At 38.1% G+C, this 26,913-nt stretch overlaps 2 protein-coding genes and 3 non-coding genes across 6 annotated transcripts; all 5 read left to right on the top strand.

Annotated features, from left to right (window-relative positions):
* Positions 1 to 142: 142 nt before the first annotated feature.
* On the top strand, positions 143 to 11,030 carry LOC115437744 (E3 ubiquitin-protein ligase HECTD3-like). The gene is made up of 20 exons (XM_030161074.1): positions 143 to 239; positions 605 to 1,046; positions 2,415 to 2,668; positions 2,766 to 2,901; positions 3,042 to 3,160; positions 3,306 to 3,419; positions 3,557 to 3,639; positions 3,883 to 4,048; positions 4,195 to 4,276; positions 4,871 to 5,053; positions 6,376 to 6,428; positions 6,524 to 6,692; positions 7,188 to 7,301; positions 7,452 to 7,541; positions 8,737 to 8,943; positions 9,045 to 9,174; positions 9,758 to 9,832; positions 9,978 to 10,059; positions 10,170 to 10,241; positions 10,805 to 11,030. Exons 2-20 carry the CDS (start codon positions 693 to 695, stop codon positions 10,887 to 10,889), a joined length of 2,568 nt encoding a protein of 855 aa, XP_030016934.1. The 5' UTR covers positions 143 to 239; positions 605 to 692; the 3' UTR covers positions 10,890 to 11,030.
* Positions 11,031 to 12,876: 1,846 nt separating this feature from the next.
* LOC115437894 (40S ribosomal protein S8) lies at positions 12,877 to 15,674 on the top strand. 2 transcript variants are annotated; one of them, XM_030161278.1, is made up of 6 exons: positions 12,877 to 12,935; positions 13,822 to 13,928; positions 14,184 to 14,283; positions 14,510 to 14,685; positions 14,988 to 15,204; positions 15,244 to 15,260. In XM_030161278.1, coding segments are annotated over exons 1-6 (606 nt in total). In that variant the 5' UTR covers positions 12,877 to 12,931; the 3' UTR covers positions 15,246 to 15,260. The 2 variants fall into 2 exon arrangements, with proteins under 2 accessions (XP_030017138.1, XP_030017136.1); XM_030161276.1 differs by lacking the exon at positions 15,244 to 15,260 and adding an exon at positions 15,520 to 15,674 and having other exon boundaries at positions 12,884 to 12,935; positions 14,988 to 15,117.
* On the top strand, positions 13,973 to 14,080 carry LOC115438041 (small nucleolar RNA SNORD46). The gene has a single exon (XR_003938019.1). It is a non-coding gene; the product is annotated as a small nucleolar RNA SNORD46 (small nucleolar RNA).
* On the top strand, positions 14,342 to 14,410 carry LOC115438048 (small nucleolar RNA SNORD38). Its single transcript, XR_003938027.1, has one exon. It is a non-coding gene; the product is annotated as a small nucleolar RNA SNORD38 (small nucleolar RNA).
* Positions 14,833 to 14,901, top strand: LOC115438051 (small nucleolar RNA SNORD38). The gene has a single exon (XR_003938029.1). It is a non-coding gene; the product is annotated as a small nucleolar RNA SNORD38 (small nucleolar RNA).
* Positions 15,675 to 26,913: the final 11,239 nt, after the last annotated feature.

Here is a 26,913-nt window from a genome sequence, read left to right as displayed (position 1 = left end):
GATGACAAATAGCCGCTACATGAATAAATATTCAACTGAGGGGATAAAACGAAATTGTTCAAAGTAAAAAAAAAAGTCGACAATAGCTAAAAGTGGGCGGTGGGACTTTTATTTTGAAATACAAACGACGGAAATTCCAAAGGGTCAAAACTGTGGTAAGGACTTCCGCGTTGTCACACAATCATACAAATCATCACCGATAGATAGTTTCTTAACCAAAACACCTGTCGACAGTAAAGGTATGTACTTAGTAGTTATCGCCATGTGTTACTGTCTTCTTAATCTAATGTTGTGTGTTACTGTTCTCTATTCTTGACTAATATTCACGTGTCTAGTCACCTGGATGTCGGCTGAGGATGCAATAATTCACACAGCTAGCTTGCTAATGCTAGCTAACTTAATGTTATCACCAAGAGGAGTGGTTACTGTGTACTTTGATTACTCCCACGGGGATTTTGACCTTATAGACTATCTACACACCCTTGAAAGAAATAGTTGGATAGAACATAATGGCACAGAATTTGGCTGCTGTGGTTTATTTGTTGTGCTTAATGAAAGCCCCGGTTCCTCATGAATATTCGGTTTTGTGTGGTTTGTTTAACAGGAGCGTCCCTGCGCAACCAAAACAAAAGCGGACGGTGTTGTAATGTCAGCCGACTGCACCGCTGACTGCTGCCTCCACCATCCCCATCATGTCTTTGGGCGACAGCCCTCACCTGCTGCTCGGCAGGATCCGCTTCTTAAACAGGTGCATTGAGAGTTTCAGAAAGAGCGAGCCGGTGCCGGAGAGTCTGTGTTATGTCCCCAAAGAGGTGTGCTATAAAGTCTGCAAGGATTCATCGTCCACCTCCTCTGCCTCGTCGGGCCCATCTAGTTCCAGCTCTAGCGTCGGAAAAACAGTCATCTCCGTCTTTGAAAGTCCGCATCAGGCTCCACACAGCAAGAAGTTATGCAAATACACCTTAGAGCCAAAAAAAGGGACCTGTATCCGGACAACAGGGGAGGAGTACTGTAACAGCCAAGGCCTCTGGGTCAAAATCAATAAGGTAAGACTTTCTCCTGCATCCAGGCTTCACATGAGCTCTAAACTGAACTATCTGGAGGCACTGATCTGGGTTTGCTTTTAATACACATACTACTCCTTTTAATGTGTGTAATTTGGTTTTATGTATTTGTCTGGCTTGATCAGTGCTTTAATAATAATAATGGATGAAATTTCTATAGCGCTTTTCAAGGCACCCAAAGCACTTTACATTATTGATCCACGCTCACATTCTCTCTGGTGGTGGTCAACTATGTTTGTAGCCACAGCTGCCCTGGGGCAGACTGACAGAAGTGTGGCTGCCAATTTGCGCCAAACAGCCCCTCTAACTACCACCATACACCAGTGTCAGTGACACTGGAGGTAAGGTGGGTGAAGTGTCTTGCCCAAGGACACAATGGGGCATGACTAGGAGAGAATGGGATTCAAACCACCAACCCTTTGGTGACTGACCTTCGACCCGCTCTCCCTCCTGAGACGTGGTCACTGTGTGGGTGTTTCAGTTGTCCTCAGGGCTGCAGTGCAGATGAAAAATTTAGAAACCTCTGGTACAGTGTATTAAATGGTAACCTTTATGTTTGATAGTGTAAATGAATGGGTTCAGCAGTTCAGGTGTTGTGGACTGACATTGCGGCAGTTTTTACCCTCGGCCCTTGCTGCAGGGTATTGTCATCAGTTTGTTGTCCGTCTGTCCGTATGTGCTAAAACTTTGGTGTGGGCTGAAGGCTAAGGGTTTTCAAGTGTGGGCATGTTATGTTTAATAATGTGTCTGTAAAATTTGATGAGTGATTATAGAGAAAATGCCTGTTAAATTTTCCTCACAACCCAAAATGTTTGGGGTATTTGCCACCAACGCTGTCTCATTAAAGATTTTCACTTGAAGAACTGATATGACAAGAAAAGCCTTAGGTATCACCACATCTGGCAAAGTGCAGCCTCCCTAATTTCAGCCCAAGTTCTTTGAAATGCTTTTAGTTTAGTTTTTTATGTATTTATTTATTTTCAAATAGCAGTTTTGTTTATCTATCAATTCATTGATTAATCATTGTAGTTCTAATGTCAACATTTGGTTTGTTCCACTGAAACTCAATAAAAAAATAAATTGTGTTTGAATTCATGGAAAGAGTTTTAGTGTAGTTTGGAAATTAAATTAAATTATCTTCACATGAGTTTTAATCCTGAAAATAAAACACTCATGGTGTTGTAATGAAATTCACCGTCTCCCAGAGAGGGTTTTTCCCTCATTGCAGTCTCCTACTTGAACCTCTTACAACATAAATAGTGTTATTGCAGAGTAATTCATCATTTGGATTTAACATGCGGTAGATTATTTCATATAATCATAGTGATTTTCATGTTTGTCTGTTTCCAGGAGCAGCTGGAGGAGCACCGGCCGGGTCAGGAGCTGGAGGAAGGCTGGATCCTGGTGTGTAAGCACACAGAAGGAGGCGACAGACTGGTCCCGGTCGAATCACCAGAGACTGTCAGCAGACAGCAGCAGCTCTTTGGCCATGACCATAAGCCCTGTAACAGGTGGGAACAGGTGGTGGATGTACAGAATGCCCTTTACCTCGGCTCCAAACCCAAGGTGGCCGAGTGTGACGATGCTGCTGTCCAGAAGCTGAGGTGAGTGATCTCAGGGAACACCTCCAAACATTTCATGTGTTTTCCCAGCAGATATGTGAAGAGCAGGTCAAATGTCTTTGTTTATTACATTTCTAAGGTACGTTCCCCCCACCTGGACATATGAATGTGATGAGGACCTGGTCCACTACTTCTATGACCACATTGGTAAAGAGGACGAGAATCTGGGCAGTGTGAAGCAGTGCGTGACCAGTATCGATGTTTCTTCATGTTCGGTTGGTGCCATCAGATAAACAATATGAATATCTTGCATTTTCACCCTGATGCTTAACTGATGTCTTCAGAGGACTTATGTAGCCACATGTATTGTAAGCAGATGGTGTAATCATCAGATTCTGTTGATATTTACTCATAGGAGGATCCCAGTGGGGCAAGCTGTCTGACAGACGGTGATACGGAAACCTACTGGGAGAGCGATGGTTTGCAGGGACAACACTGGATCCGCCTCCACATGAAGAGAGGCACCGTGGTTAAGTAAGCTGAGTCTGACTGATTATAAGTCCTTTACTACATGTTCATCAAGGATGGATGGGATTCTGCTTATGTAACATCTTGACATAACATGCTTATCGCTAACAGATTTATTGTATATAAATTACTTCCTCTTCTGTCCCTCCAGTAAGCTGATACTGACAGTGGACTCTACAGATGATAACTACATGCCAAAAAGAGTCACAGTGTTTGGAGGAGAGGGAGATAGCTTGAAGAAGTTGAGTGATGTCACTATAGACGAGTGAGTTTTTTAAAGAATCTTTTCATAATATAAAGTCATTTACAAATACTTTACGTATTATTGTAGTAAGTGCGGATGCACTTTTTGAAAGGAGGGAATGGTTTATTTGAAACAGCATGTGTTTTGTTTTGTCTCAGCAACCTAATTGGAGAAGTGTGTGTCCTAGAGGATATGATATCCCACTTACCAGTAATTGAGATCCGGATTGAAGAATGTAGGGGTAAGGATGATCAGTGTTTCTTTAAAATTACTTAACCACTCAATTTTGTGTAAATACAAACATTTGTAAACAGACATTTGCTTCTTTTTGTCACAGTCAAGTTTATTTATATAGTACATTTAAACCAACCCAGAGTACTGTACATTACTGTAGATACAAATACAAGATATACTAAAACTGAGTGTGTTTTAGTGATGTAAACCACTCATGATGTTTTTTTTTTTCTCTTTCTGTCTTTCTCAGATGAGGGAATAGACGTCCGGATCCGAGGCTTGAAGATCAAGTCGTCATGTGAAAGGGACCTCGGCCTGAACGCTGACGTTTTTCAGTCCTCTAACCTTGTGCGCTACCCACGTCTGCAGGGCACCCCGCCTGATGTCCTGTATCGCAGAGCTCTAGTTATCCAGAGGTAGGACTGCACTGATCAGACTACCCATGTTTTCAAGTCCCTGACTGCATCTGCTTCACCTCATTTCACATCAAAGTTTATTTACACACAGAAAAGCGAGTGGTAGGTTTTACTATAATGATCCAAATGGATTGCTTCTTGTGCAGGTTTATTTGTCTTCTGGACAGTGTGCTTCCTCACCTGGTGCCAGCCTGGGACTACAGCCTGGGGACTTTCAACCATATTAAAGTGAGTTGAATAATACATAATGTTACAAGAAATAAGCAACAGGGTCTATACATGCTGTGATCCTTGGATTTTGGTATTAATAAACAAAAAAAAAGTCTTTATTTAATCCAAGTTTAAATAAAACAACCGATATTTTTTAATTTGTATTTGCTAGTGATTTTGTGTTTTTTCCTATAAAATAGAAAATGAAAAATCCCACAATTGCTCATCCCTTTTTTACCATGACGAAGAAAATGCCCTCCTTTCAGATTTTTTTCATCAGTGGTTTCTTGAAAAATGATGTATTGATCAAAATACACACAGACCCAGCAACAAGCATGATTATAGAAGTTATAAAGCCTTTTTTTTTTTTTAATATCACCAAAAATGGAATGATATCAACTTATCACACAGGTTAAGATTTCCAAATCAATAATCTAAGCAAAACAATTGTTCACTACTAGTTAAAATTTAAGCCTTCCAAAATCTCTGTGTGTCAGCAGCTCATGCAGATAGTGCACTAATCCACTTTATACCTTATATATTGTGCATCTTCAACTCATTGTACTGTGTAAATCTGCTCACTGAACTTGTCCACTCTCTGGCGCCCTCTAGAGCATTAAGCAGTTTCTGCTGCTGTCAAAGCGTCGCTCAGCTCTCATCACACAGTGCCTGAAGGACTCAGAGACGAGTAAGCCCAACTTCATGCCTCGCCTCTACATTAACAGACGTTTGGCCATGGAGCACCGGGACAACCCCTCCCTGGACACCAGCTGCAAAAACGCTGTGTTCAATCAGGTAAAAACTGTTACCATGAAAAGAGGAGCATAACCATTACCCTCCATGTGATGTGTTCTAATGATAAGATAAGATAAGATAAGATAAGATAAGATAAGATAAGATAAGATAAGACTTTACTGATCCCACCATGGGGCAATTTCACATTTGAGAGGACCAACATGCAACACACCAGTGGAAGAGAAAGACGGGTTGAAAAAAAACACAATTGAGAGTGAATTATAAAGGAAAATGTGATATTTGGTATGTATATTGGCTGAAATTTGCTTAGAGGTCTTATTTCTGTCTTTGTGCATAAGAAATCAATATAAGTGAATCCCCAAAGGAACTTTGTGTTGGTAAATGCAAGTTATGCAAATTTACAGGATTTAAGTTCTGTTGCCACATGTTGATGCTCATATGAACTATGTTTTCAGCTCAAAAATGTCCAGTTTCATCACAATTAATGCTATATTTTCATGTCACAAATGGCCAAGCTATATTTTAATTGAATTTACCTGAAAGAAAATATTCTATTCTTTTAGATTCCCCAGTTTTTCTTACAAGATTCTATCCTACATATCACATGTTTGATTTTTACAGGTTGTAATATGGAGTATGGTGCTGATCCATCCTGCTTATGTTACGCTAATACATACATTAAGAATGTCACACGTCACTTTTTAAATCAAAAGTTTTCTAATAATAAGCATTTTTATAAAGAAATAACAATTCTATATTGTTATTTACTCTTTAGTATGATGATAAACTATACAATAAATAATTCTGATCCTAGTTTTTGCACAGGGATCATTTGTGGAAACGGTGACATGGCTGCCGAGCATCAGTATGATGGGATCTGTAACAACCATGTCACATCCGTCCACTGCCACATTTAGTGTTTTTGTGTCAGCTGTTATTGTTTTAGATCCACAATACTAACATTTATGAATAAGAGGAGAATTAGCAATAGTAAGTATATAAGTTTATTACTAATAAAGTACTGGTACTGACCAGATCATCATGGGTAATGTCACGTCCGTCCACCAGCAAAAGTTTTCACATACACGTGCTATTCAAAATCCAATATTTCTGAAAATATAGCTTCCACTGTCAAATAATATCAGTAGTCTGTGCACAAATGTATTAGCATTATTTCAACACAGTTCTATGCATTTCTTACAACTTTTTTTTTTTTTTAACAAAAATGGCCACTCATTTGACCCCCTAAGTAAATTTTAGCCGATATAAATATTTATATAAGTAGAGAATTAGAATGAAACATTTTTAAAATTTTGTGCAGATACATGAGGTTTTGTTTTCTTTTATTTGTCTTGTTGCAGGTCTATGAAGGCCTAAAGCCATCTGACAAATTTGAAAAGACTCTGGATTATAGGTGTGTTTTTTTTTTAATGTCTTTTATATCGGACTCATGTTTGGCCCATTTCTTGCCAAAGGTAACTCTGTAATGTTTTCATGTTGCATCATCAGATGGCCTTCTCGCTACGACCAGTGGTGGGAATGTAAGTTCATAGCAGAAGGAATTATTGATCAAGGTGGAGGATTTCGGGACAGCCTGGCGGACATGTCAGAGGAGCTTTGCCCCAGTTCTGCTGAGTGCCCTCTACCTCTGCCCTTCTTCACTCGAACATCCAATGAGGTGATCACTCACCTGCTATTGAAATAATTACAAGGACCAAATGATAAACAGCCTGGTTCATTATTGCATCTGTTTTTTATCCATTTGCAAACAAGTGATACAGCTTCCTTCTTCCATCTGTAGTCAGCAGAGTCCCACACACATTGTTATGGGATTGGTTACATATTAAAGACTGGCTGATACTATTGAGATCAGATGTGAAGTTAGCAAAAATGCAGAAAAACCTTTATTTTATTTTCTGAAGAAAACATATTTTTCTAAAGCTATTGCGTATCTTGTTTTTAAATGCAGATCTTATTTAAGCAATTCCACTTAAAAACAAAGATCTTCATTGTTATTTCAGTTTCAGTATCAGTTCTGTCTCCCTAATTACTTATGATTTCTGTCACCGTTCCTACACAAATCATAAAGGTTGAACCCTAAGAAGTTATAAAAGAAGATGAGGAGACAGCATTTCCTTGATATCCAATTAATGGTCTTTTGCTGATCTCGCAGGGCTCTTTAGAGGCCAGAGATTACTACGTACCCAACCCGTCCTGTAAAGAGTTTCACAAATATGAGTGGATTGGCCAGCTCATGGGAGCTGCTCTGAGAGGAAAAGACTTTCTGGTGAGTGTTGGTTCACCTGCTGCAGCCTGTTTGAGTCACTATTAGGCAAACGTTTGCAAACTGAGGGGTAGCTTAACAGATCACATCTAGTAGAAAGTAAAGATATGATGTGATTCTCAGACTTTTTTTTCGCTGTTTCCTCTCCTGCAGGTCTTGGCTCTGCCGGGGCTTGTGTGGAAGCAGCTGACAGGAGAGGCTATCAGCTGGAGTAAAGAGTTCCCTGCTGTCGACTCAGTCCTGGTGAGGTTGTTTAAATGTTTTTACATCTACAGAGTAAAGATTAACTCCCTTTATGGTCCCTGAAAGGGAATTTGGTCTCTTTATTTTACCCACCCTAATATACACACACAGAGCACCTAGCATTAGCAATAGCAATAGCACATAGCGCACACATTAGGAGCAGTGAGTTGTCATGGAAGGTTTTCTGGGACCAATTCCACATCTTCATCAGTATTGTGCCACCAGCAGAATTAGCCCATATGTACTCGCTTTTAATGGCAAATTAATCATACAGTGTAAATGTATGATTTGTATGTGGTCTTTAAAAAAACGTTAAAAATATAAAGTCTGAATTTTAGGACTTCACATATCCTAACATTTTTAAAATGCAGTTTTGGAAGATTTTGAATTTTTATTTGATTATGAAATGAATACATGGCTGAATTGAAATTACAACATTTTCTCAGGTAAAACATTTCATATGTATTGTGAGTAAAACATGGGTTTATGGGATTTGCAGATTATTGCACTAAGATGTTATTTACATGTTACATAGTGTCCCAACTTTTTTCTTTTTAATTGTGGTTGTACTTTCATTAAGTTGTATTAATATCACTCTTGCATTTAAATGTTTTTTTTTATGTTTATTTTCGCAAAATTTGAGTAGATCACATTACAACAAACTACAAAAGTCAAATCAACTACCTCGTGATATTGTGATGTGTGCCAACATGGCATCTCCCTTCCTCAAAAATATAGTGTCTTCAAGCGGCATTAATTTCAGGTGTTTCTGTAAGGTCAATGAGAACTTGTGAACAATGCATTTAATACTTAGTTGAAAACTGCTGAAGGTAATGAACTTAAGCTCTGCTGTACCTTGTGCACCTTTGGGTACAATGGCATCAGACTTGCAGAGAAAGTTAGAAAAACATAAAGCCCTCGTTAAAATACAAAGTATTGTTCTGTGTGCAAATCAGGAGTCCAGTATGAACTTGAGATAAGTCTTAAATTATATTCACAATGGCCTTTAAAAGGTTTTTAAAAAGTTGTTGAAACCCTGATCTCAGACACTTTACTTTAAGTGAGATGGGCTGTTTTACTTTGATGAAATAATTCACAGCATATTCAACTTTGTTACTGTTTTTAACAGGCTGTGTACAGTCTTTTCTCAACAAAGTAGGTCACTGTATCGATGTCATCTTGGTTATGCATTCAGGTAAACCTTTTGGACGCAATGGAGAACATGGACCAGGAGACGTTTGAGTTCAGGTTTGGCGAGGAGCTGGTTTACACGACCCTGCTCAGTGATGGCCAAATGGTGGAGCTCATACCCGGGGGAAGTAATGTGGCAGTTCGATACGAGGACCGCTGTGAATTCATCCATCTGGTGCAGAAGGCCCGGCTGGAGGAGAGCAAGCAGCAGGTCCGACATTTGTCTCCTCTTGTGTTTACTGTGCCTTGGACGAGTCTGTGTTGCAGCAGAAGGTTCTCTTTGGTAACACACCAGGTGTATGTGTGTTACAGATTGCAGCCATGCAGGCAGGGCTGCTGAAGGTGGTTCCTCAGGCAGTTCTGGACCTGCTCACCTGGCAGGAAGTAGAAAAGAAAGTGTGTGGAGACCCTGAGATCACTGTGGAAGCCCTGAAACGTCTCAGTGAGTATACAACCTGTAATTTGACTGCATTTGTGCTTTGAAATGGGAACTCCCACAAATACATATGCAATTAGGACAGGCATAAAAATAACTGTGTCCATGCCTTCCCAGCACTAATTACCTCCGCCAAGGAGGTTATGTTTTTGCCAGGGTTTGTTTGTCTGTCTGTCTGTTTGTTTGTCTGTCCGTTAGTGTGCAACATAACTCAAAAAGTTATGGACAGATTTTTTTGTGCTTTGACACTTTAGTAAATGTTAACAGTATGTTTTTTTGGGCCAAACACAAGGTAGTGGTGAAGCACAGCAGTAGAAAATCACACTTTAATTTCAGAGAACTCCCTGACATGAGGTCTGAACAGTGAAGTTGAATGATCACAGTAAAAGGACAATTCCTCTTATTTCTCATTTTTCTTGTCTTGCATTTGGTGTTTTTAGACATCCATTTCTTAAATGAATAGCGAATTCACAGAACATAAACAAGATCAAATTATCTAAGGTCAAGCTGTACATAAAGTTGACCTGATAATAGACAATCGGCTGGAAAAAAAGAATTTACAGCATGCATATTTCTTTTTTCCCACCAGCACGTTATGAGGACCTGGAGCAGAGCGACGTTCGAGTGCAGTATTTGTGGGAAGCACTAACTAATTTCACTAACGGTCAGTTTATACACACAGCAGAATAAGATCAACATGTCTTATAAACTGCACATATTAAGTCGTCCTGTGTTTGTGCTGAAACATAAACTTCTCTACTTATAATATGTTAATAATGACTGAGGATGGTTTTAAATCCTGTTTTCAGAGGATCGCAGCAGGTTTCTGAGGTTTGTGACTGGTAGAAGCAGACTTCCCGCCCCCATCTACGTCTTTCCTGACAAACAAGGGTAAGTGTTTCCACAGGAGAATTACTCTGTCAATGGTGAAATAACAGAATTATAGAACAGATAAAATATGTCAGTTGTCTGTTTTTAAATTGCTCTCTTTTCTGGTCTAGCTCTGAAACAACAGATGCACTTCCACAGTCCTCCACATGTTCCAGCACGCTTTATTTACCAAACTATCCAAGGTACAGCCATACAGCAGCTGATTGTGTTTTTGTATTATATTAGTGATACAAAGAGGGATTCCTCTTCTGTTTCCCACAGTTTTTTTCAAATTTTTTTAAAGGTTAAAGATTTTTGGGATAAATATTTATTTGGGAAATACAGAAAAAACTACCTGACACACTGGTTTAGTGAGAACCCAATATTTGTGTTAAATTTTGTTTTGACCAGAATTTAACATCAAATGCTTCGGTATCAAACTTTGAAAGTCTCCCTTATTTCACTCACTGTATATTCTGAGCATTCCTGAAGCTGATAATTAGTTACAGAAACGCGAATGTTAAACTATATTTGATATTTGGCTCAGACAGACTTCGTAGCAGTCGAGCAGCAGCTTTTCCATAGTAACAAATTTGTACTGAACAAAGTAATTTATAACTTGTAGAGGACAGAACAAGCAAGGATGATGAAGTAACATGTTTTAGTGGTGGTGTTTTTAGAATTTGATGCTGTGCTACACTGTGCCACTCACTGTCTGTGTAAATAAGAAATTTTAAATGTGTATTATTTCTATTCTTCTTGACAGCGCAAAAGTTTGTGAAGAGAAGCTGCGTTATGCTGCATACAACTGTGTAGCCATAGATACAGACATGAGTCCCTGGGAGGAGTGATCTCGCTTTGCTGCTTCACTGACATAACCCTGCACACTTTCAGTCCATCGCTGTTGACTGGAAGAATCTTGCCAACTATATCTAAATAACTGCCAATTAATCATTGCTGTATATAATAAAGAACTATATGGAAATATGGAAGTGACTTTTGTGTTGATTTGTTGAATTGACTTGATAGATTCATAAATAAATTAAAATGTGTTTTGGTAAGGTGTTCTCATAACACTCAGTGCTTAACTAATTGAACATAGGGCAGGTTGATATTTAGAAACCAGAATTAGCATCAGAACAGTTATACCTGGGTGTAAAAATTTGTTATGATTATTTATGATACTATTGGTGTTAAATAGATGATAGACATCTATAGCTAACCTGTCTGTAGCATTTAGCAACATTAAATCATTACATCATGAGACATGACAGTATAACAATTACCAGTCAAGTACAATATACAGGGACTTGTAAACCAAAATATGTTCTAACAGAACAATACAGTAACCATGAGAAAATAAAAGCATCTGATTTTTGAAAATTGAAAACGTTTGATGAAAGGTTTAGATTTTTCTTGTCAGAAATGCATTTAATACTGTTGACATATTTGCTGTACACTACCAGTCAAAAGTTTGGACTCACCTTCTCATTTAAATGGCATGAGATGGGCCACAGATAGCCGACAAGTGCTCAGCATCACTGGGAACTCCTTCAAGACTGTTGGAAAACATTTCAGATGACTACCTCATAAAGCTCATCAAGAGAATGCCAAAAATGTGTAAAGCAGTAATAAAAGCAAAATGTAGATATTTTGAAGAATCTAAACTATAAAACATGCTTTGAGTTATGTCACACTTTTTTTTAACTACATAATTCCATATGTGTTCATTCATAGTTTTGATGCCTTCAGTGAGAATCTACAATGTAAATAGTCATGAAAATAAAGAAAAATCAGGTGAGTCCAAACTTTTGACTGGTAGTGTATATTCCAGTTGTGGATATTACTATGTACATATGTGTGGTCATGTATTACAGAAAAAAAAGTCTGAATATTGTAAAAGTGCTATTGGATCATCAATCTGTTTCGTTCTGAGTGTGTGTGTGTGTGTGTGTGTGTGTGTGTTTAAAAAGGAATGGGTTAACAAATGGTTAAATAGTGTTTAACCTTTTCATGCATAGTGGTCACTACAGTGGACAGTTATTCTCCAGCTGTTCTCTTGTATATTCATGGGTTTTATTGTTTTAGTTCCATATCAGCCAACACAGTGGACGCTCATGCATCATCCCATAAACTGCAATTCAGTCCATTACTGTAACTTTGCTGTTCTTGATAAACCTGATCTGCAGTAACATGTTTGGGTGTAAAGCAACTGTTAATTGTTATTAGACTGTAATTAATGGTTGTTGTTTTTTTTAACAAAAAGTTTTGGGTTTTTTTTGCATATTATCTCCATGAAGTGAATAATAAATAATATTAGAGTATGTTTAAAATGTGAGAAAACATTTGATTAATAGCATTAAAAACGTTCTTATTGCATAGTTTTCCATTTCACTTTCTGATATTAGGATTTAGGTTTCTTTGCTTCAAAAATTAAATGCATGATCTCTGGCTGAGTGGACATTTTTGTAACTCCTTAAAAAAAAAAAAAAAAAAAAAAAAAAAAAAACCTTGATCACCTTGGTTTTTCATGCCTTAGAGGAACAAAAACACTTATGAAAAATTGACAAAGGTTCCATAATTCATGCATGAAAGGGTAAAAATACTCTAAAATGAATGCCAAATATTACAGAAAGACACTCAATAAGAATGAAGAGTTTCAAAAAAAACTTTACAATTACATCAAAAGGTGAATTAATCATATTACATGTATAAGTAGAAACCACAGTAGAAGGCTCATTGCGTATTGTTACAGTTCAGGGACGCGCGTGAGTTTGTGAAAGCAAAATCTCATCTAAATACCGTTCGCTTGTTTGTGAATTATCGCGAGAACACGTGGCTTCAAACCGCCCCATGAGCCTTTGCGATTCCTCTTTCTAGCCGGCGCCTGAGAATGGGTACGTGTTTTCTTGCTGGGGTTGGAGAGAGAATCCTTGTCCATCTGATGGTTTATCGAAGGAAAATTCCTATAATGGTTTGACTTGTTAAAGATAAATGTTGTCTGAATATATGTAGCTTTAACTTGGCTGTATGCTGCAGGCTGACTTTATGATTATTAAGGAATTTGTAAAGGATGTCTGAAGTGCCCCAAGATGGCTGCTCTCGTTAGCCTTACTGTTAGCTACTGATGCTTAACTTCTCTGAAAAATTGTAACTTTTAGTGCAGCCTGGCCTCCTCAACTAAAATTTGGCGTTACGTATTTAAAATGTTCCATGTGTTGAGGCGGAATGGTTGTGATAAATACATTGTTGTGAGAGTGGTAGGCTCATATGGACTCCGTGTTAGCACTAGCTTGCAGGCTGGATGTGATCTTGTCATGCTGCTCTCCCATTTTACAGTATACTGAATGTTGGGTTTTTGTTAAGGCATAGGCTATAGATTTTTACATTGACTCACAAGTTGTATCTACAGGGAACTGTGCACATATTTGCAATTCTTAATTAGTTTGATGTGGAAGATGCTATTAATTGGTTAGTTTGTTTTGCCATGAATAGCTATAAAGGCAGAATAAATTTGTTGTTCACCAATATTACATTCATAGGTTAAAGTCCTGCTGGAGGTATGTTAGGTTATTAACAGGAGCAAAATGTATTCTTCAAATATAGCTTCATTCATCCATGCATGGAGTTTTCCTTGAGCAATATGATGATATCCTTTTTGCGGATTCCTAAGTAAAATTGCGGACAACCCTACCTTGGAGAACTGATTGCTCAAGTATAAAAAGATATGCTGAAGTGAATATTGAGTGGTGAGTGAGATAACAAGTGGTTTCATCTTCCCAGGTATCTCAAGGGACAACTGGCATAAACGCCGCAAGACCGGTGGTAAACGCAAGCCCTACCACAAGAAGAGGAAGTATGAGCTTGGTCGCCCTCCTGCAAACACAAAGGTAAACAATGGCTACTTGTACAAGTAGTAGGCTTAATGTGATGTGGCGTGAGTGATGAAAACTTGACCTTAGGTAGGTCTTTTTTGGACCGTTTTGGTTCAAAGCTTTGGACTTGCCAATGTTAGGACTTGTCATAGTTACACTGACACGCTTTCATTCATCCTCTTGATAGTTTAATTTACTATTAGGGAATCTGAGAATTTTCTGAGTTGCCTGTTGATCTACAATCAGCACTAACTTAATGTATGTCATCAGATTGGACCCCGTCGTATCCACACAGTGAGGGTCCGTGGTGGGAACAAGAAATACCGTGCTCTGAGGCTGGATGTTGGCAACTTCTCATGGGGCTCTGAGTGTAAGTCTTCCTTCATAGTTTAATATTGTTGTGCTGTGACTTTTTTAAAGTGCACATCTTTCAATGAAGATAACTTTGTCCAGTTCTGCTACTGAATGCAAGTGGTGATAATAAAGACTCTGAGAAAGACCTGGTGAACATACACTTACCATTGTGATGTGTACTAATCACATGTTGACATGTGAAAGTGTACCTTTTTTTAATTAGGATCTTATTTTGCTCACAGGCTGCACACGCAAGACCAGGATCATTGATGTGGTCTACAATGCCTCCAACAATGAGCTGGTCAGAACCAAGACCCTGGTGAAGAACTGCATCCTGCTTGTTGACAGCAGCCCCTTCAGGCAGTGGTATGAGGCTCACTATGCCACTCCTCTGGGACGCAAGAAGGGAGCCAAACTGGTATGTAGGAAAAACAAAACTGTTCACCTGACAATGGCATGAAGACCTTACATTCAACCCTTCCTTTTATCTCACTGAATTCAATAGATTGGCACATTTACCTTTTATTAGTTAAGTTTTTCATATAAGCTGTCTATGGTCCCTGTCTTTCCATGAAGATAACTTTGTCCAGTTCTGCTACTGAATGAAAGTGGTGATAATGAAGACTCTGAGAAAGACCGGTCTATTTTCAGCATTTACCCCTAAGTGAAGTGTAGACAATGTACCATGTTCCTCTAATGAGCTTTGTCCTTCTGCTGTAGACTCCTGAGGAGGAAGAGGTCCTGAACAAGAAGAGGTCAAAGAGGACCCAGAAGAAGTATGATGAGCGTAAAAAGACGGCTAAAATCAGCTCACTTTTGGAGGAGCAGTTCCAGCAGGGAAAACTGCTTGGTGAGTCCCAACATGGATTTTTTTTAACTGTAGTTGTACTCCTACTGATGATACTTTTCAAACAGTTGTTGCTTTGCCACAAACTCTGAGGGGACCTGTCAAGATCTGTATTTTTGTTTTAAGTGAAAGAAATTGTAGTGAGGATATTTATTGCATGACCCTCCTTGTACCTCTAGGAACTTAATTGTATGCATCCTTGCATGTTTGTCTGTAATGGGAAACTCATGGAAAGGCATAGCTCATTTTTTAGCCAGTCTATTTTAAACTCCACAAGTGTTTCTGCAAACATGCTATATTGGCTTTAGTCCTTTGAAATGGTGCAATGATTGTGTGTATACTCTAGTTTTGCCTCTCTGAGTTTCCATGTCCAGTTTTCACTGATGTCTATTCCCTTCCTTGCAGCTTGCATCGCCTCCAGACCCGGCCAGTGTGGCAGGGCAGACGGCTACATCCTGGAGGGCAAAGAACTTGAGTTCTACCTGAGGAAGATCAAGGCCAAGAAAGGCAAATAGATGCACAGCTGTTTGATACGTCAATAAAATCAAAATATACCACAACTCACTACTGTCAGTGCCTCACTGTGTCCGTACTTCGAAAAATTACATTGTGTTAATGTCACATGGTGGTAAACATCAGTGTTTCACAACATGTGTAGAGTAAGTCAGGTTAACTTCAGCATTCGCTTCTCTGGCAAAAGCACACAGACTGTACCAGTTCTGCCTTGGTTTGGGACTCAGCTTTAAATGTCAGTGTGAGCCATTGTTTTGGGTTCTGTACTCTAGGATCATCATTCAAATTCAATTTGGACCATTGATTGTGGTACTGGAGTTTAAACTCGACAGGAAATACAGGCAGAATTTGATCAGTCACTGTGGTGCTCATGAGTCTTTGAGAGTTGTTCTAGTGTCATGTGATTTAATATGAGACCAGAAACGTTTTTGTAGTTTCTGCAGCAGAGGGAATCTTGGGTCAGTGTAATATGAATAATGCTCATCTGGTGTTGATGCAGAGTGCATAAAATTTATAAACTGATACGTGAGGAGAAGTAGGTGGTGGATTTATTTATTTAACCACAAAGTACCATTGAGATTAGAAATCTCTTAAGCAAGGGAAACCTAATTTGAAACAATACTTAACCAAGTAGTATGGGGCGTCATGGTTAAATACTTCAAAAAAAAACAAAAAAAAACTTCAAACACTCTGAACTACAAAAATGCTTTTAGTGCAGTTTTCTCATATGTGTTTTGGCATGCCACATATACGTGTGTACTCACTAATAATATTAACACCACATGTCCATATTTTGCATGTAGGATGTAATTGTGAAAAGGCACATTTGTCTACTATTATTTTGTTTTGGGTTTTTTTCTCAATTATATTTTTACCTTGTTTGTTTTATGAGTATTTGGCTATTTTTTTTATTACTATTCATGCCATTGTTAATTATGGTGGTAATATCAAGAATCATGATTTGACAATATATTTATCACTACTGCGCCATGGACAGAGGAAGTGTGTCATATAGGACTAAGGGCAGGAGGATGAGGGGATGGAAAGAATGGGCAGTGTTTAATGCTTTTGAAATTAAATGTTCAAATGTTCAACATAACTTAGATCTACATCAAAAATGATAAATATGTAAAAACAAAAAAAACAGAACCACATCAATATGATCATGTTTCTGATGCTTTGCCATCTGACCCAGAACACTCTCTCACTTGGAAGTTCCCCTACACTTAAAAGGCTTTACTGTAATCCTTGGATCTCATTGTACAGAATGATATCTGTACAGAGTTGTGTGCTTGTCAGGGCTTTTCATGTTCTTTAGCCAAAATGAGAAAGTCTCTTCATACTCACCCAAAGCTTATGCATAACCTTAAAATTAGTCACATACACTGAAAATAGTCGTTTACATTGGTAGTTTTGGGCTTCCCCCTGAAGGAGGTGGAGACATTATGATCAAATATGAGTATTTTATTTTGTCCTACAACGTATCTAGCAGCCATTTCTAAATATAACAGCTTAAATGGGTGCATTTTAATGCTCAAAAACCTTAAATCACCGGTGACCAAAATCACCTACTGATCTTTAACCCTGTAAAGCCTGAACCATTAAATCATTGACAGAAAATTCCAGTTCTTTGAAGCTGGAGTCTTCATTGGTCCTTCTGAACCACCAAAACATTTTTTCCAAATGTCAATTTCCATGTATGTATTGTTTGAGTTTCAATGTTGTCTCATATTTGATACATCGGGTCTCAATGCTCAAATATTATTATTTTTGAACAAACAAAAACATAATATAACACAAAAATGTCTAACAAATTGGTAATTCCTTTTCAAAATTGTCAAAGTTCTGCCTCTTTCCTCATTAATAACAGTCTTGTCATGTCACTGGAAAGGCCTCTGGTGAATGAATTCCGCCCCCTGGTGGATTATCTGTGTATTGCATTTATCTAATTGTATATATCTGGTTTTTCAAGAAAAAAATAGCACACTCATCATGTAGAGGGCTTCAAAACTCATGTATCAAATATAATACGTTGCAGCAGCGTTAACTGCGGTAAGAAATGGAAGAATAATAGAACATACAAGAAAGAATAAAAATACACCCAATAACATATAAATAATTAATAAATAATACATATACTTTCATCTCTGGAGGTTGTGGCATCTTTGTGAGAAAACACAGCCAGGAATCTAAGCAAAGCACCTGATGAAAAAAGGTAATACTCATATAGGGCAGTAGTTGACAATCAGGATTATTATTTAGTTTGGTATTTACAAAAATTACTTAAACATCATACCACCACATATACAGATGAAACTAATAGAACTGGTAATGGCAGATTGTCCTGTAATTTCCACTATCAAGACAGTTTTAGCAATCAAAACATGACATTTTATTAGTAAAAACAACGTGTGTAAATGGGTCATTGCACTGAAAGACACTGGTTGTCCGGTTTATTCAACTGGAATTTCTGTTTTTCGCACATCTAGGGATGTTCTTACGTTGTTCCTAGGTTACCATGCGTATTCTTTACACAACTGCATCTCCCTTTTTCATAATTTCAATTGAATGGATTTCGGGTATTTCACCGTCCGTCTTGAGGGCCCCTCTCAACTCAAAACTCTTAACAGTAATGCCTCACAACCCCATCCCTCGCTCTGCATGGTCAGGCCCCCCATTATACTGCCGACTTGTTGTGTACCTACTCCTCAGGGTGCACCCTTAGGTCTTCAGGCCAGAGCCTCCTCAAGGTCTTGAAGGCTCATTTTAAAACCCGGGGAGACCTGTCCTTTCAGGCTGTAGCCCCCAGATTCTGGAATGACCTGCCCCTGTCCCTCTGTGTGGTCGACTCTGTGGACTCTTCTAAAAAGCAACTCAAGACGTTTTTATTTAGGAAAGCTTTTGGTTGATGGATTTATCCTTTTTATTTATTTTATGAAATTATTCTTATGTTGTTTTATTGCACCCATTTTATGTACAGCACTTTGTGATTTTTATCTGTGAGAAGTGCTTTATAAATAAACTTTACTTACTTACTACTTACTTTCTAAAAAATAACATCTATGTATAAAAGGATAGTATAAATATTATAGCAAAATTACATAGGTTTTGTATGAGTGTATATATAAAAATGCATAAATTGTGGAAATGTCTCAGTGTCAGTGTTGATAAGAGCCGTCTGAGTTTTCTAAATGCGAGGGAAATGAGCATCAGTGCCTCCCTTTATATTTTGAGCATAGGATGCACTAGAGCCTCCTTAACAAAAGGAGACCAGGGAATGTTGTACCATAATATAAGGTGGTGGCAACATCAGCTGAATGGACTTTTTACAACTGTAAACTGGGTCTTAACCTCCTAAGACCCAAGAGTTTCACAGCCAGCTTTATACAGAAAAAAAAGAAAAGAAAGAAAAGAAAACTGTCCACCACAAAGGACATTCCATAAAAATTTTAAAAACTGCATCTGAAAAAACTGTTGCATCATGATGTTTCCAATGTAGGCGCTTATTTAATAAAAAACAAAAAAAGCTTGTACTTTGCTGACATTTCCTTAAGCAAGAAGGGAAATGCAGATGAATCTGGCTGAGAATAAAGTATTTATGGGATATAAATGTTATAAATTTAGGCAGATCATATTCTTTAATTCCATATGTAATCCTAAGAATGATTACATGTACCTTATATTACATGTACCATAGCTTTATGCTTATCTTGCATGGATGAGCCCATTTTCATAGTCATGTATTCTACATCCATGCTTACAAATATCAGTGGACAGCAGGCTGACACTGAGGGACTGGCTCTAGGTACTATTTTTCAGTTACAACCATGAAAATTAATACTTTATTAAACGCCATTAAATAACATTACAACTGATAGGGTGAAGCAAAATGCACATTTTCTAGTCCATCTTCACAAAAGTGTAGTGTTACCACAGCTGAACCACATAACATCTGTGTAGTTTAAGTGTAGTTGGACTCTCTTAACCTCTAAGGTGTCTTTTCCTAAGGCCTGTTGAATTCACCTTCTTGACCCCGTGACAGTAGATAAAACAAGTAGGTAAGAAGTTATTTTTTGCACTTCTTGGATAGACCCTTAGCCTTTGTCAAAATGGAATGGGACACAGCACTTTGCACTTCTTCATATCAGTCAGTTAAAAAAGATTATTTTTTCTGCACAAAATTTCAAAGAATTTAAGGTTTCACCACCTACGTTACATAAAATTGTCAACAGATTCAGGGAGTCTGGAGAAATCTCAGTATGCAAAGGCCAAGGACAGAAACTGCTGTTCAATGTGTGTGACCTTTGAGCCCTCAGGTCTTAATTTGTGCGTGTAAAAGATGAAAAAAAAAACAAAACAAAAAAAAAAACATCCAGACTATTGTAAACAGAGTAAAAGCAACATCTGTGCAATGCAGTAAAAGTTGAATTCTTTTTGGGAGGGGGTTAAAACAGCAATTAAAAAAATGATTTCAAAAAACGTTCCAATGGATATGGTACTTTTTTTGTTTTAGGACTGTATCCAAAAAGTCACAAATACAACAAAAGTGAACAAATATTAATAGATATGTGTCTTTTACACGCCTAAAGATCCATTGCAATGTTTTGGAAAAAGATCAGCTGGCTGAGTGTTACAAACTGGGTGAGGCAAATGTTGACAACAGTTCCTTTGGAGAGACTGATGTACATACAAAAAGGAAGGCAGAACATGTTTGAAAAGATATGAGAACCTTTTAAGGTGTATGTTATAAGTATTGATTTAGCAAATGACAACGAGGAGGAATAAGTATTCAGTTGTATAAACCTCATAACAGGGTTAATGAGTTCAAATATCTGTATTGTAACAGAGCATTAAATTGTGCACAAACGTTTATGGCTGAGAAGCTTGTGATGTGTATGTGTATTATTTATTTATTATTATTATTATTATTATTTTTTTTGGCTTTGTTTTTGTTTACAACACTTGTAATACAGGAGGTGCCTTTGTTAGTAAGGCACAGGTCTACATACTTGCAATAACTATATGTATATTTACAAGTGTATGTGTATGTATAGAAGAAAAAAATGTCAATAAATGTATTGTTTAAAAAAGCAACATCTGTGATGGTGTGGGGCTGCTTCGGTGTCCACATGCCTTAACATGTCTGTTAACACTTTAGCAGCAAAACTGTCGGTTGAATTCATACCAAGTTGGGTTTTTAGATTGCCAGTGACCCAGAATAGATGTCATTTCATTTCGGGAAAAGTAGGTCAAAGTTAAATTTTTAAAATGATTTTCTTCCCTTATAATCTTTACTAAAAATGGGTGAAATACATGCGAGGGGCAGGGTTTGTTTTGTCTGTCTTATTTTTCATTTATCATATGCAAATCTCTAACTTTTGTGGGTGTATGTGTATAAAAGTCACAGAATGTGGCTTTTAGAAAAAAATTGTTTTGTCTTGTGTTTTACAGTTTCTACAGTTGGTGAAGACTTATAAGTATGGAGAAGAGGTGCAAAGAGATTGCGGATTACCTGTCTGGGGGGAAATACCCAGATGGGTATAATAAATTATAAAAATTGAGTTTAAGATGATATGCAGAAAAGTTTGCACTGAAGGGTGAGTAGGCAAAGGTGTATTCAAATATATCTACATTTTGGTAAAATGTCTTTTGTTTATATGTACTTTATGAATGTTCACTACAGAAGGACAGCTCTTCTTTGGGAATAGAAAGGTGATCCAATCCCCAGGAGAAGCAAGATCACTTTTCAGTGAATTTCACACATCTACAATTGGCGGGCACACAGGGATAGTTAAAACAAGAGCAGCAATATGCTCCAGATTTTACTGGCATGGCATGTCAGTTGATATTGACAGATGGGTATGTGCTTTATTTCTGTATCTTGTAATGAACTCATTTTGTTCAGCCATGGTTAGGACATTATTAATTTGACTTGTTTATCATGACAAATAACAGTTGTTTTCTTTAAGGCCTTGGAATGCGACAGGTGCCAGAGGACTGGCAAATCTTTGACTGCTACACAGCCATTACAAAGCCTAAAGGTATATTTTTACAGTGCTATTGTGGTGTAAACAAAAAAAACAACTAAAGATAATTCTGGTGTTTATTATATGCATTAATCAATCTTCACACTGGTGAATAAAAGTACGTATCTTCGTCTAACTCCATGATTGGATTTGCTTTTGTAGGTGTCTGCTGTCTGGGAGTTGGTTGGGATAGACCTGACGGGACCTCTCCCAAAAACTGAGGATGGCTGTCAGTACATCCTCACAGCCACCGACTATTTCTCAAAGTGGGTTGAGGCATTTGTTTTAAGAACCAAACTGCCTTTGAAGTGGCACAACGCATCTGCTCTATTATTTATAGGCATGGCTGCCCCAAAAGAATTCTTTCCAATCAGGGAAGAGAATTTGTGAATGAGGTACGTGAATAATAATTATAATATTTTATTTTGCAGTTTTCAGAAATGTAAATACATAACACATAAACAAAGGCTCAGATGTGTGCAATAACAATTAATTTAACTAGCCAGTACTTACTGGAGTGAGGGGCAGAGGACAGTCAGTTGAAAATGGGATTCAGGAATTGTTCTTATTTAATAGTCTTTAATCTGTTATGATGTTTCAGCTCAACAACAGCGTCTGTGCCGTCCTGGGGATTGAAAGGAGCGTTACAGCTGCATATCATCCTCAAACAAATGGCCGGGATGAGAAAACCAATGACAACATAAAATGGCAAGTTGTTTATTTCCAACCTCACACCTACACATGTGTATCTCTCTCTATACCCTCACCCCCAACATATCTCTCATATTCACACAAACACTCCACACATTGATTTATCAGCACTCCCTTCTAACACATACAGTTGTGTGTCCACAGTTAACTTAACACATGCATGCACTTAAGCTCCTGCACATTTGGAACAGACTTAAGTTGGCGTTCTTAAATTTATATATGTATTTGTACCCTTGTACTTCTTAGAGCTCTTACAAAACTGGTGAATGATGAGCAGAACAACTGGGATGTGTTCTTGGAGGCAACATTATTTTCATTAAGGTCCAAGGTCCACACAAGTACAAAACACTCCCCTTTGTTACTGATGTACAGGATGTCAAGCCTGTCCCCAGAAGACAGTCTGGTTTTGTCTGTCTTTTATGTTGTCTGTTATTTCCTGTTTTATTTTGTTAAGTTTCCCTCGTGTGTCTTGTCTGATGTCTTTACTTCCTTTCCCTGATTGTGTCCACCTGCTCCTGATTACCTGACTCCGCCCTAATTTGTTCCACCTGTGTCTCATTGTCTTCCCTCCCTTTTGTGTATTTAAGACCTGTCTTTTCCCCTTGTCAGTCGCCAGTTCGTATTTTCCTTGTGTTAAAAAACTCCACTTCCTGGTTTTGGAGGGTCAGGACCTAACCCTCACCCAACCCTTTAAGAGGAAGAGTCAGGCCCAGACCATCCTCTTTCCTTTGTTTGACTGGGAGCATTTGGCCTGAAGAAAAGACAGACTTAAATGCACAGACTGGATGGATGCATAATTGAGTGAGTTGTATTTTGTGTTATAGTTAATTGAATATCTTTGAAAGTGTTTGGAATTGTTTTTGTAATAGTTATTGTTTCCCTTTGTTTAAGCTTAAAATCATCCGATCCATGTCATCCTATCCAAATCATCCTACCCATGTCAACACCAGAACTGTTCACCTGTATATAATCAACCTGAAGAGAGAATAAAGCATTTCAATCAAAGCAATCCCTGACCACTTATCATATCTAACCGTATGCCAGTGAAGAAGTTCTAATTATTACAACACAAATCAGCCCTTTTCATCAACCTTCATAGTTTTTTACACCTTGTGAGATACTTACCAGCGTTTTTGATCCTGTCTGTCTGTCTGTCTGCCTACCTGTTTTTTGACCCGGTTTGCCATCTCGTTTTTGCCTGTCTGCCTTATCCCTGTCGGTTTTGTCTGCCTCATTCTGACCTCCTGGTTTTGACCTCCTCGCCTGTTTTTAACAGTACATGAGCTAGCCTGATCCCTATGTCCCGTTGCCTGTTTGACTGCCTTCCCGTGTATGACCTGTTTCCGCCACTGACCTCCCTCTGCTTTTCCCTAGTCGGGGTTCCGACGCGTACCACCGATCCGGACGGAGGGTTCTCGTCCGTCCCCGGTCCAGTGTACTAAACTTGAGAAGAACCCGGTGTCCATTATCCTCAAGATTTTGTTCATTATCATTTTCATTGAACTGTCAGTGAGCTTGGTGTTTAATAAACACTGAACTTTTACATCTGTCTCTGGATCATGCATATGGGTTCAGTTCTCGTACTCTGAGCATTACACGGGAGGGAGGCAGTTTTCCCCTCTGAAGTTCCTACTGACATGCCGGTGAGTATATTTTTAAAAGATTGTAGAAACAATTGTAATGGCTTGTTTATCAGTAGTTTTATTGAATACAGCTGTTTTGTTTTTGTTTTTTTGTTTTTTTTTGTTTTTTTTACTACAGCTTTCCACAATATTGATTGCTGAGGAGAACGCTTACTGCTCTTACTTAAAGAAGAAAGACATCAATGGAGACTGTAAAATAAAAAAACAACAGAAAACATCTCCAAGTCTCAGTAAAAACAGAAACAGGCCAATGAGAAGCGAGCTATGAAGAAGTACAAGAACATATTTTATTGTGCTGGACAGGAGGTACTTCTTTACAGTATGAGGAAGCGAGGAAGAATTGAGCCTGATTTTTCTGGACCGTATGTCATTAAGGACATAACTGGCAAGCAGGTTACACTGTCCAGTTTAGAAGGGGTTACATTAAAGAACCAATACAGTGTAGACCACATAAAACCTTATAAAAGGAGCCTCCCAGTTGACGGCCAAGTTCCCATTGAGGACAAAACCCCCCATGATATCAAATGCAGCAAAAGGTAAGTACCCTACTGTTGATTTCATCACATTAATACCAGTTCATACATATTCAGCTTATTAACTGAGAGCCATTTGGGTTTCAGTCCATTGCTTAAAGGACACGTTGACAAGACTACTTGCCCTTTCAGTGGTTTTGTGTAATCTATTATCTTTTATGGTGTAGGAGCTTTATTTAATAGAAGTTATGTCTGTCTAAGTGAGCTACCTTTACCCATAGTTGTATGAATAAGTAAATAATGGTGTTTCTAGAGTAGGAGCTTTATTTAATAGAAGATTCCTTCACCCATATTCATATGACTAAGTAATTAATGGTGTTTTTCTACAGTGGAAGCATTATTTCATTTTCAAATAGGTATATCGAAACGTAAGGTAGCATGTTTTGACGGGGTAGCGTCAATCGATAGACGTTGCTGTTGATATAGGCTACTGGTAGCTTACTTCAATGGAACAGCTCAACTCGACAGAACACCTGGCGTCCGGGGGCGGGACAACATCATGGCATTTATCCAATTACCGTCCAGTTTTGAGGCAGTGAAAAAAACTGTTCCACTCAGTCCCATTGAAGTGCATGGACGCCGAGCGTCTACGGGCAAATGAACTGACCCTTGATCATATGAGAAAACAGCGCAACAGGAATGTATGAGAAGCATGGGCATTTTTAGCCCATTTTTTGGGGGTGCTGAAGCTCCCCTAAATTGATTCCCAGCCCCCCTAAAATATTTTAAGGTTGCTGAAATTTTTCTTTTTTCATGTTTACTTTATGTACATCCTTAACATGTTAGAAAAATGTCAAAACCTCATACAGTACATGGTTGAAACATAATATTTTAACAATAAAAATACAGCACTCCTCACCCATCTAGTCTTGAAAATGGTTTGATCTACTCCATCCCTCCTCTCTTTCCCTGACTCAGACTATCAGCTCTACCTGTGTAGAGCAGTGCACAGGCGCTGCCTTCTGGAGTTGGGTACAGTGGTGGTGGAAGTACCTGGTGTAAACCAGGACATTTGTTTACTTCTGCCACTTAATACTTACATATTATCGTCACCAGTCCCTACTTTTGCTGCATTGGAACGTAGATCACTGTTTATGCTGTTATGTGGCAGTTAGCTGATGTTTTTTCAAGCTAGGAAATGTTTCATGTGGTTCAGTCCACCTCTGTTTGAACTGGACTGAGAGAAGCTGCTGTTGTGTCTGTGCATGTGTTCAGATTAAAGACAAGGTGCTACTGTCTTTATCTGACTAGCTATCTGACTGGATGTCCATTTACTCCTATTGTTTGCGTGTGTGTGTGTGTGTGTGTGTAGAAAGGAACATATGATTGTTTTTTTCTTGTTTAAAAAAAACAAAACAAACAAAAAAAACAGATTCAGGTAAGAGTGTAAGATCAACTTGTTTAACTTCATTTTCCACAGCAACCAAATATTCTATTACAATGATGCTGTAAGTTGAATACATGTAGCAGCTTTTTCTCTTATTAGATATGAAACACATTATCTGGTTATTTGCCTTTTGGTTAAAGCACAAAGAGAGAGGGGGGAGCAGAGTGACACTTAACATATACACTGGTCTACAGTTTTGTTTTGTTTTGTTTTTTTAGAAATTATCCCCCTCAGAGATTAAATGTGCTAAAAGTTATGTATTTTAATCAGATTAATTGGAAAACAAATGACAAAAGTGCTGGTTTGCTGGTGTTTTGATGGTATATAATAAAGTGTTATTCCACATATATATTGGTTTATGTACATTTATACAACAGATTTATAAATGTTCCACTGTTAGATCCTGTAAAGTGAATGTATTGTCATGTGCAGACAGTATTTGAAGTAGATCTGGTAGATCTGACTCTAATATTCCTCTGGAATTAAACTCTCATATATATGTATATGTTGAGGAGCTGCATCAAAATGGAGGATTGTCTTCCACCACAAATTAGGGTTAGGGTATATTTCTTTTATAATTCCAATCCATTCCTCTTTTACTGTGGCTCGGCATTTAAATAACTTTTATCAGATTTGATGGTTTAGTCACAGAGTTTCTTATACCCAAAAAATGTTACGCTTGTCTTTCACAAATGTGGGAACGATGGTCCAAAATTGCGTTAAAATGTAGTAAACAGTGAAATTTCTCTTGCCTGGCCAGCCAGCAGTCTGGGTGCTCAGCACCCCTAAACCTCTGATCCTAGAATCGCCCCTGATGAGAAGTGAACAACATCGAGTCCGTTGATTTGTGATAATGCTGATTCTGAACGAACTCATCTCTGAGATGAATGTGTTCTAACACATTTGTAGTTAATGAAATCAACACAACCGTGCATATTTGAACATTTAATTTTAGGGGAAGCCAGGCTTCCCTTCCCTTCCCTTCC

The sequence above is a fragment of the Sphaeramia orbicularis genome, chromosome 17 (assembly GCF_902148855.1).
Source record: "Sphaeramia orbicularis chromosome 17, fSphaOr1.1, whole genome shotgun sequence".
In the NCBI taxonomy this organism is placed as follows: domain Eukaryota; kingdom Metazoa; phylum Chordata; class Actinopteri; order Kurtiformes; family Apogonidae; genus Sphaeramia; species Sphaeramia orbicularis.
Note: the sequence above shows the minus strand (reverse complement) of the source record. Positions and strands in the feature narration are given on the sequence as shown.

Bases quoted from the DNA above. Each gene is read 5' to 3' on its own strand.
- LOC115437744 (XM_030161074.1), top strand. From the start codon at position 693: ATGTCTTTGGGCGACAGCCCTCACCTGCTGCTCGGCAGGATCCGCTTC. The intron at 1,047-2,414 runs GTAAGACTTTCT...GTCTGTTTCCAG, and splicing joins TCTGGGTCAAAATCAATAAG to GAGCAGCTGGAGGAGCACCG. The intron at 5,054-6,375 runs GTAAAAACTGTT...GTCTTGTTGCAG, and splicing joins AAAACGCTGTGTTCAATCAG to GTCTATGAAGGCCTAAAGCC.
- LOC115437894 (XM_030161276.1), top strand. The intron at 14,284-14,509 runs GTAAGTCTTCCT...TTTTGCTCACAG, and splicing joins CTTCTCATGGGGCTCTGAGT to GCTGCACACGCAAGACCAGG. The intron at 15,118-15,519 runs GTGAGTCCCAAC...CCTTCCTTGCAG, and splicing joins CCAGCAGGGAAAACTGCTTG to CTTGCATCGCCTCCAGACCC.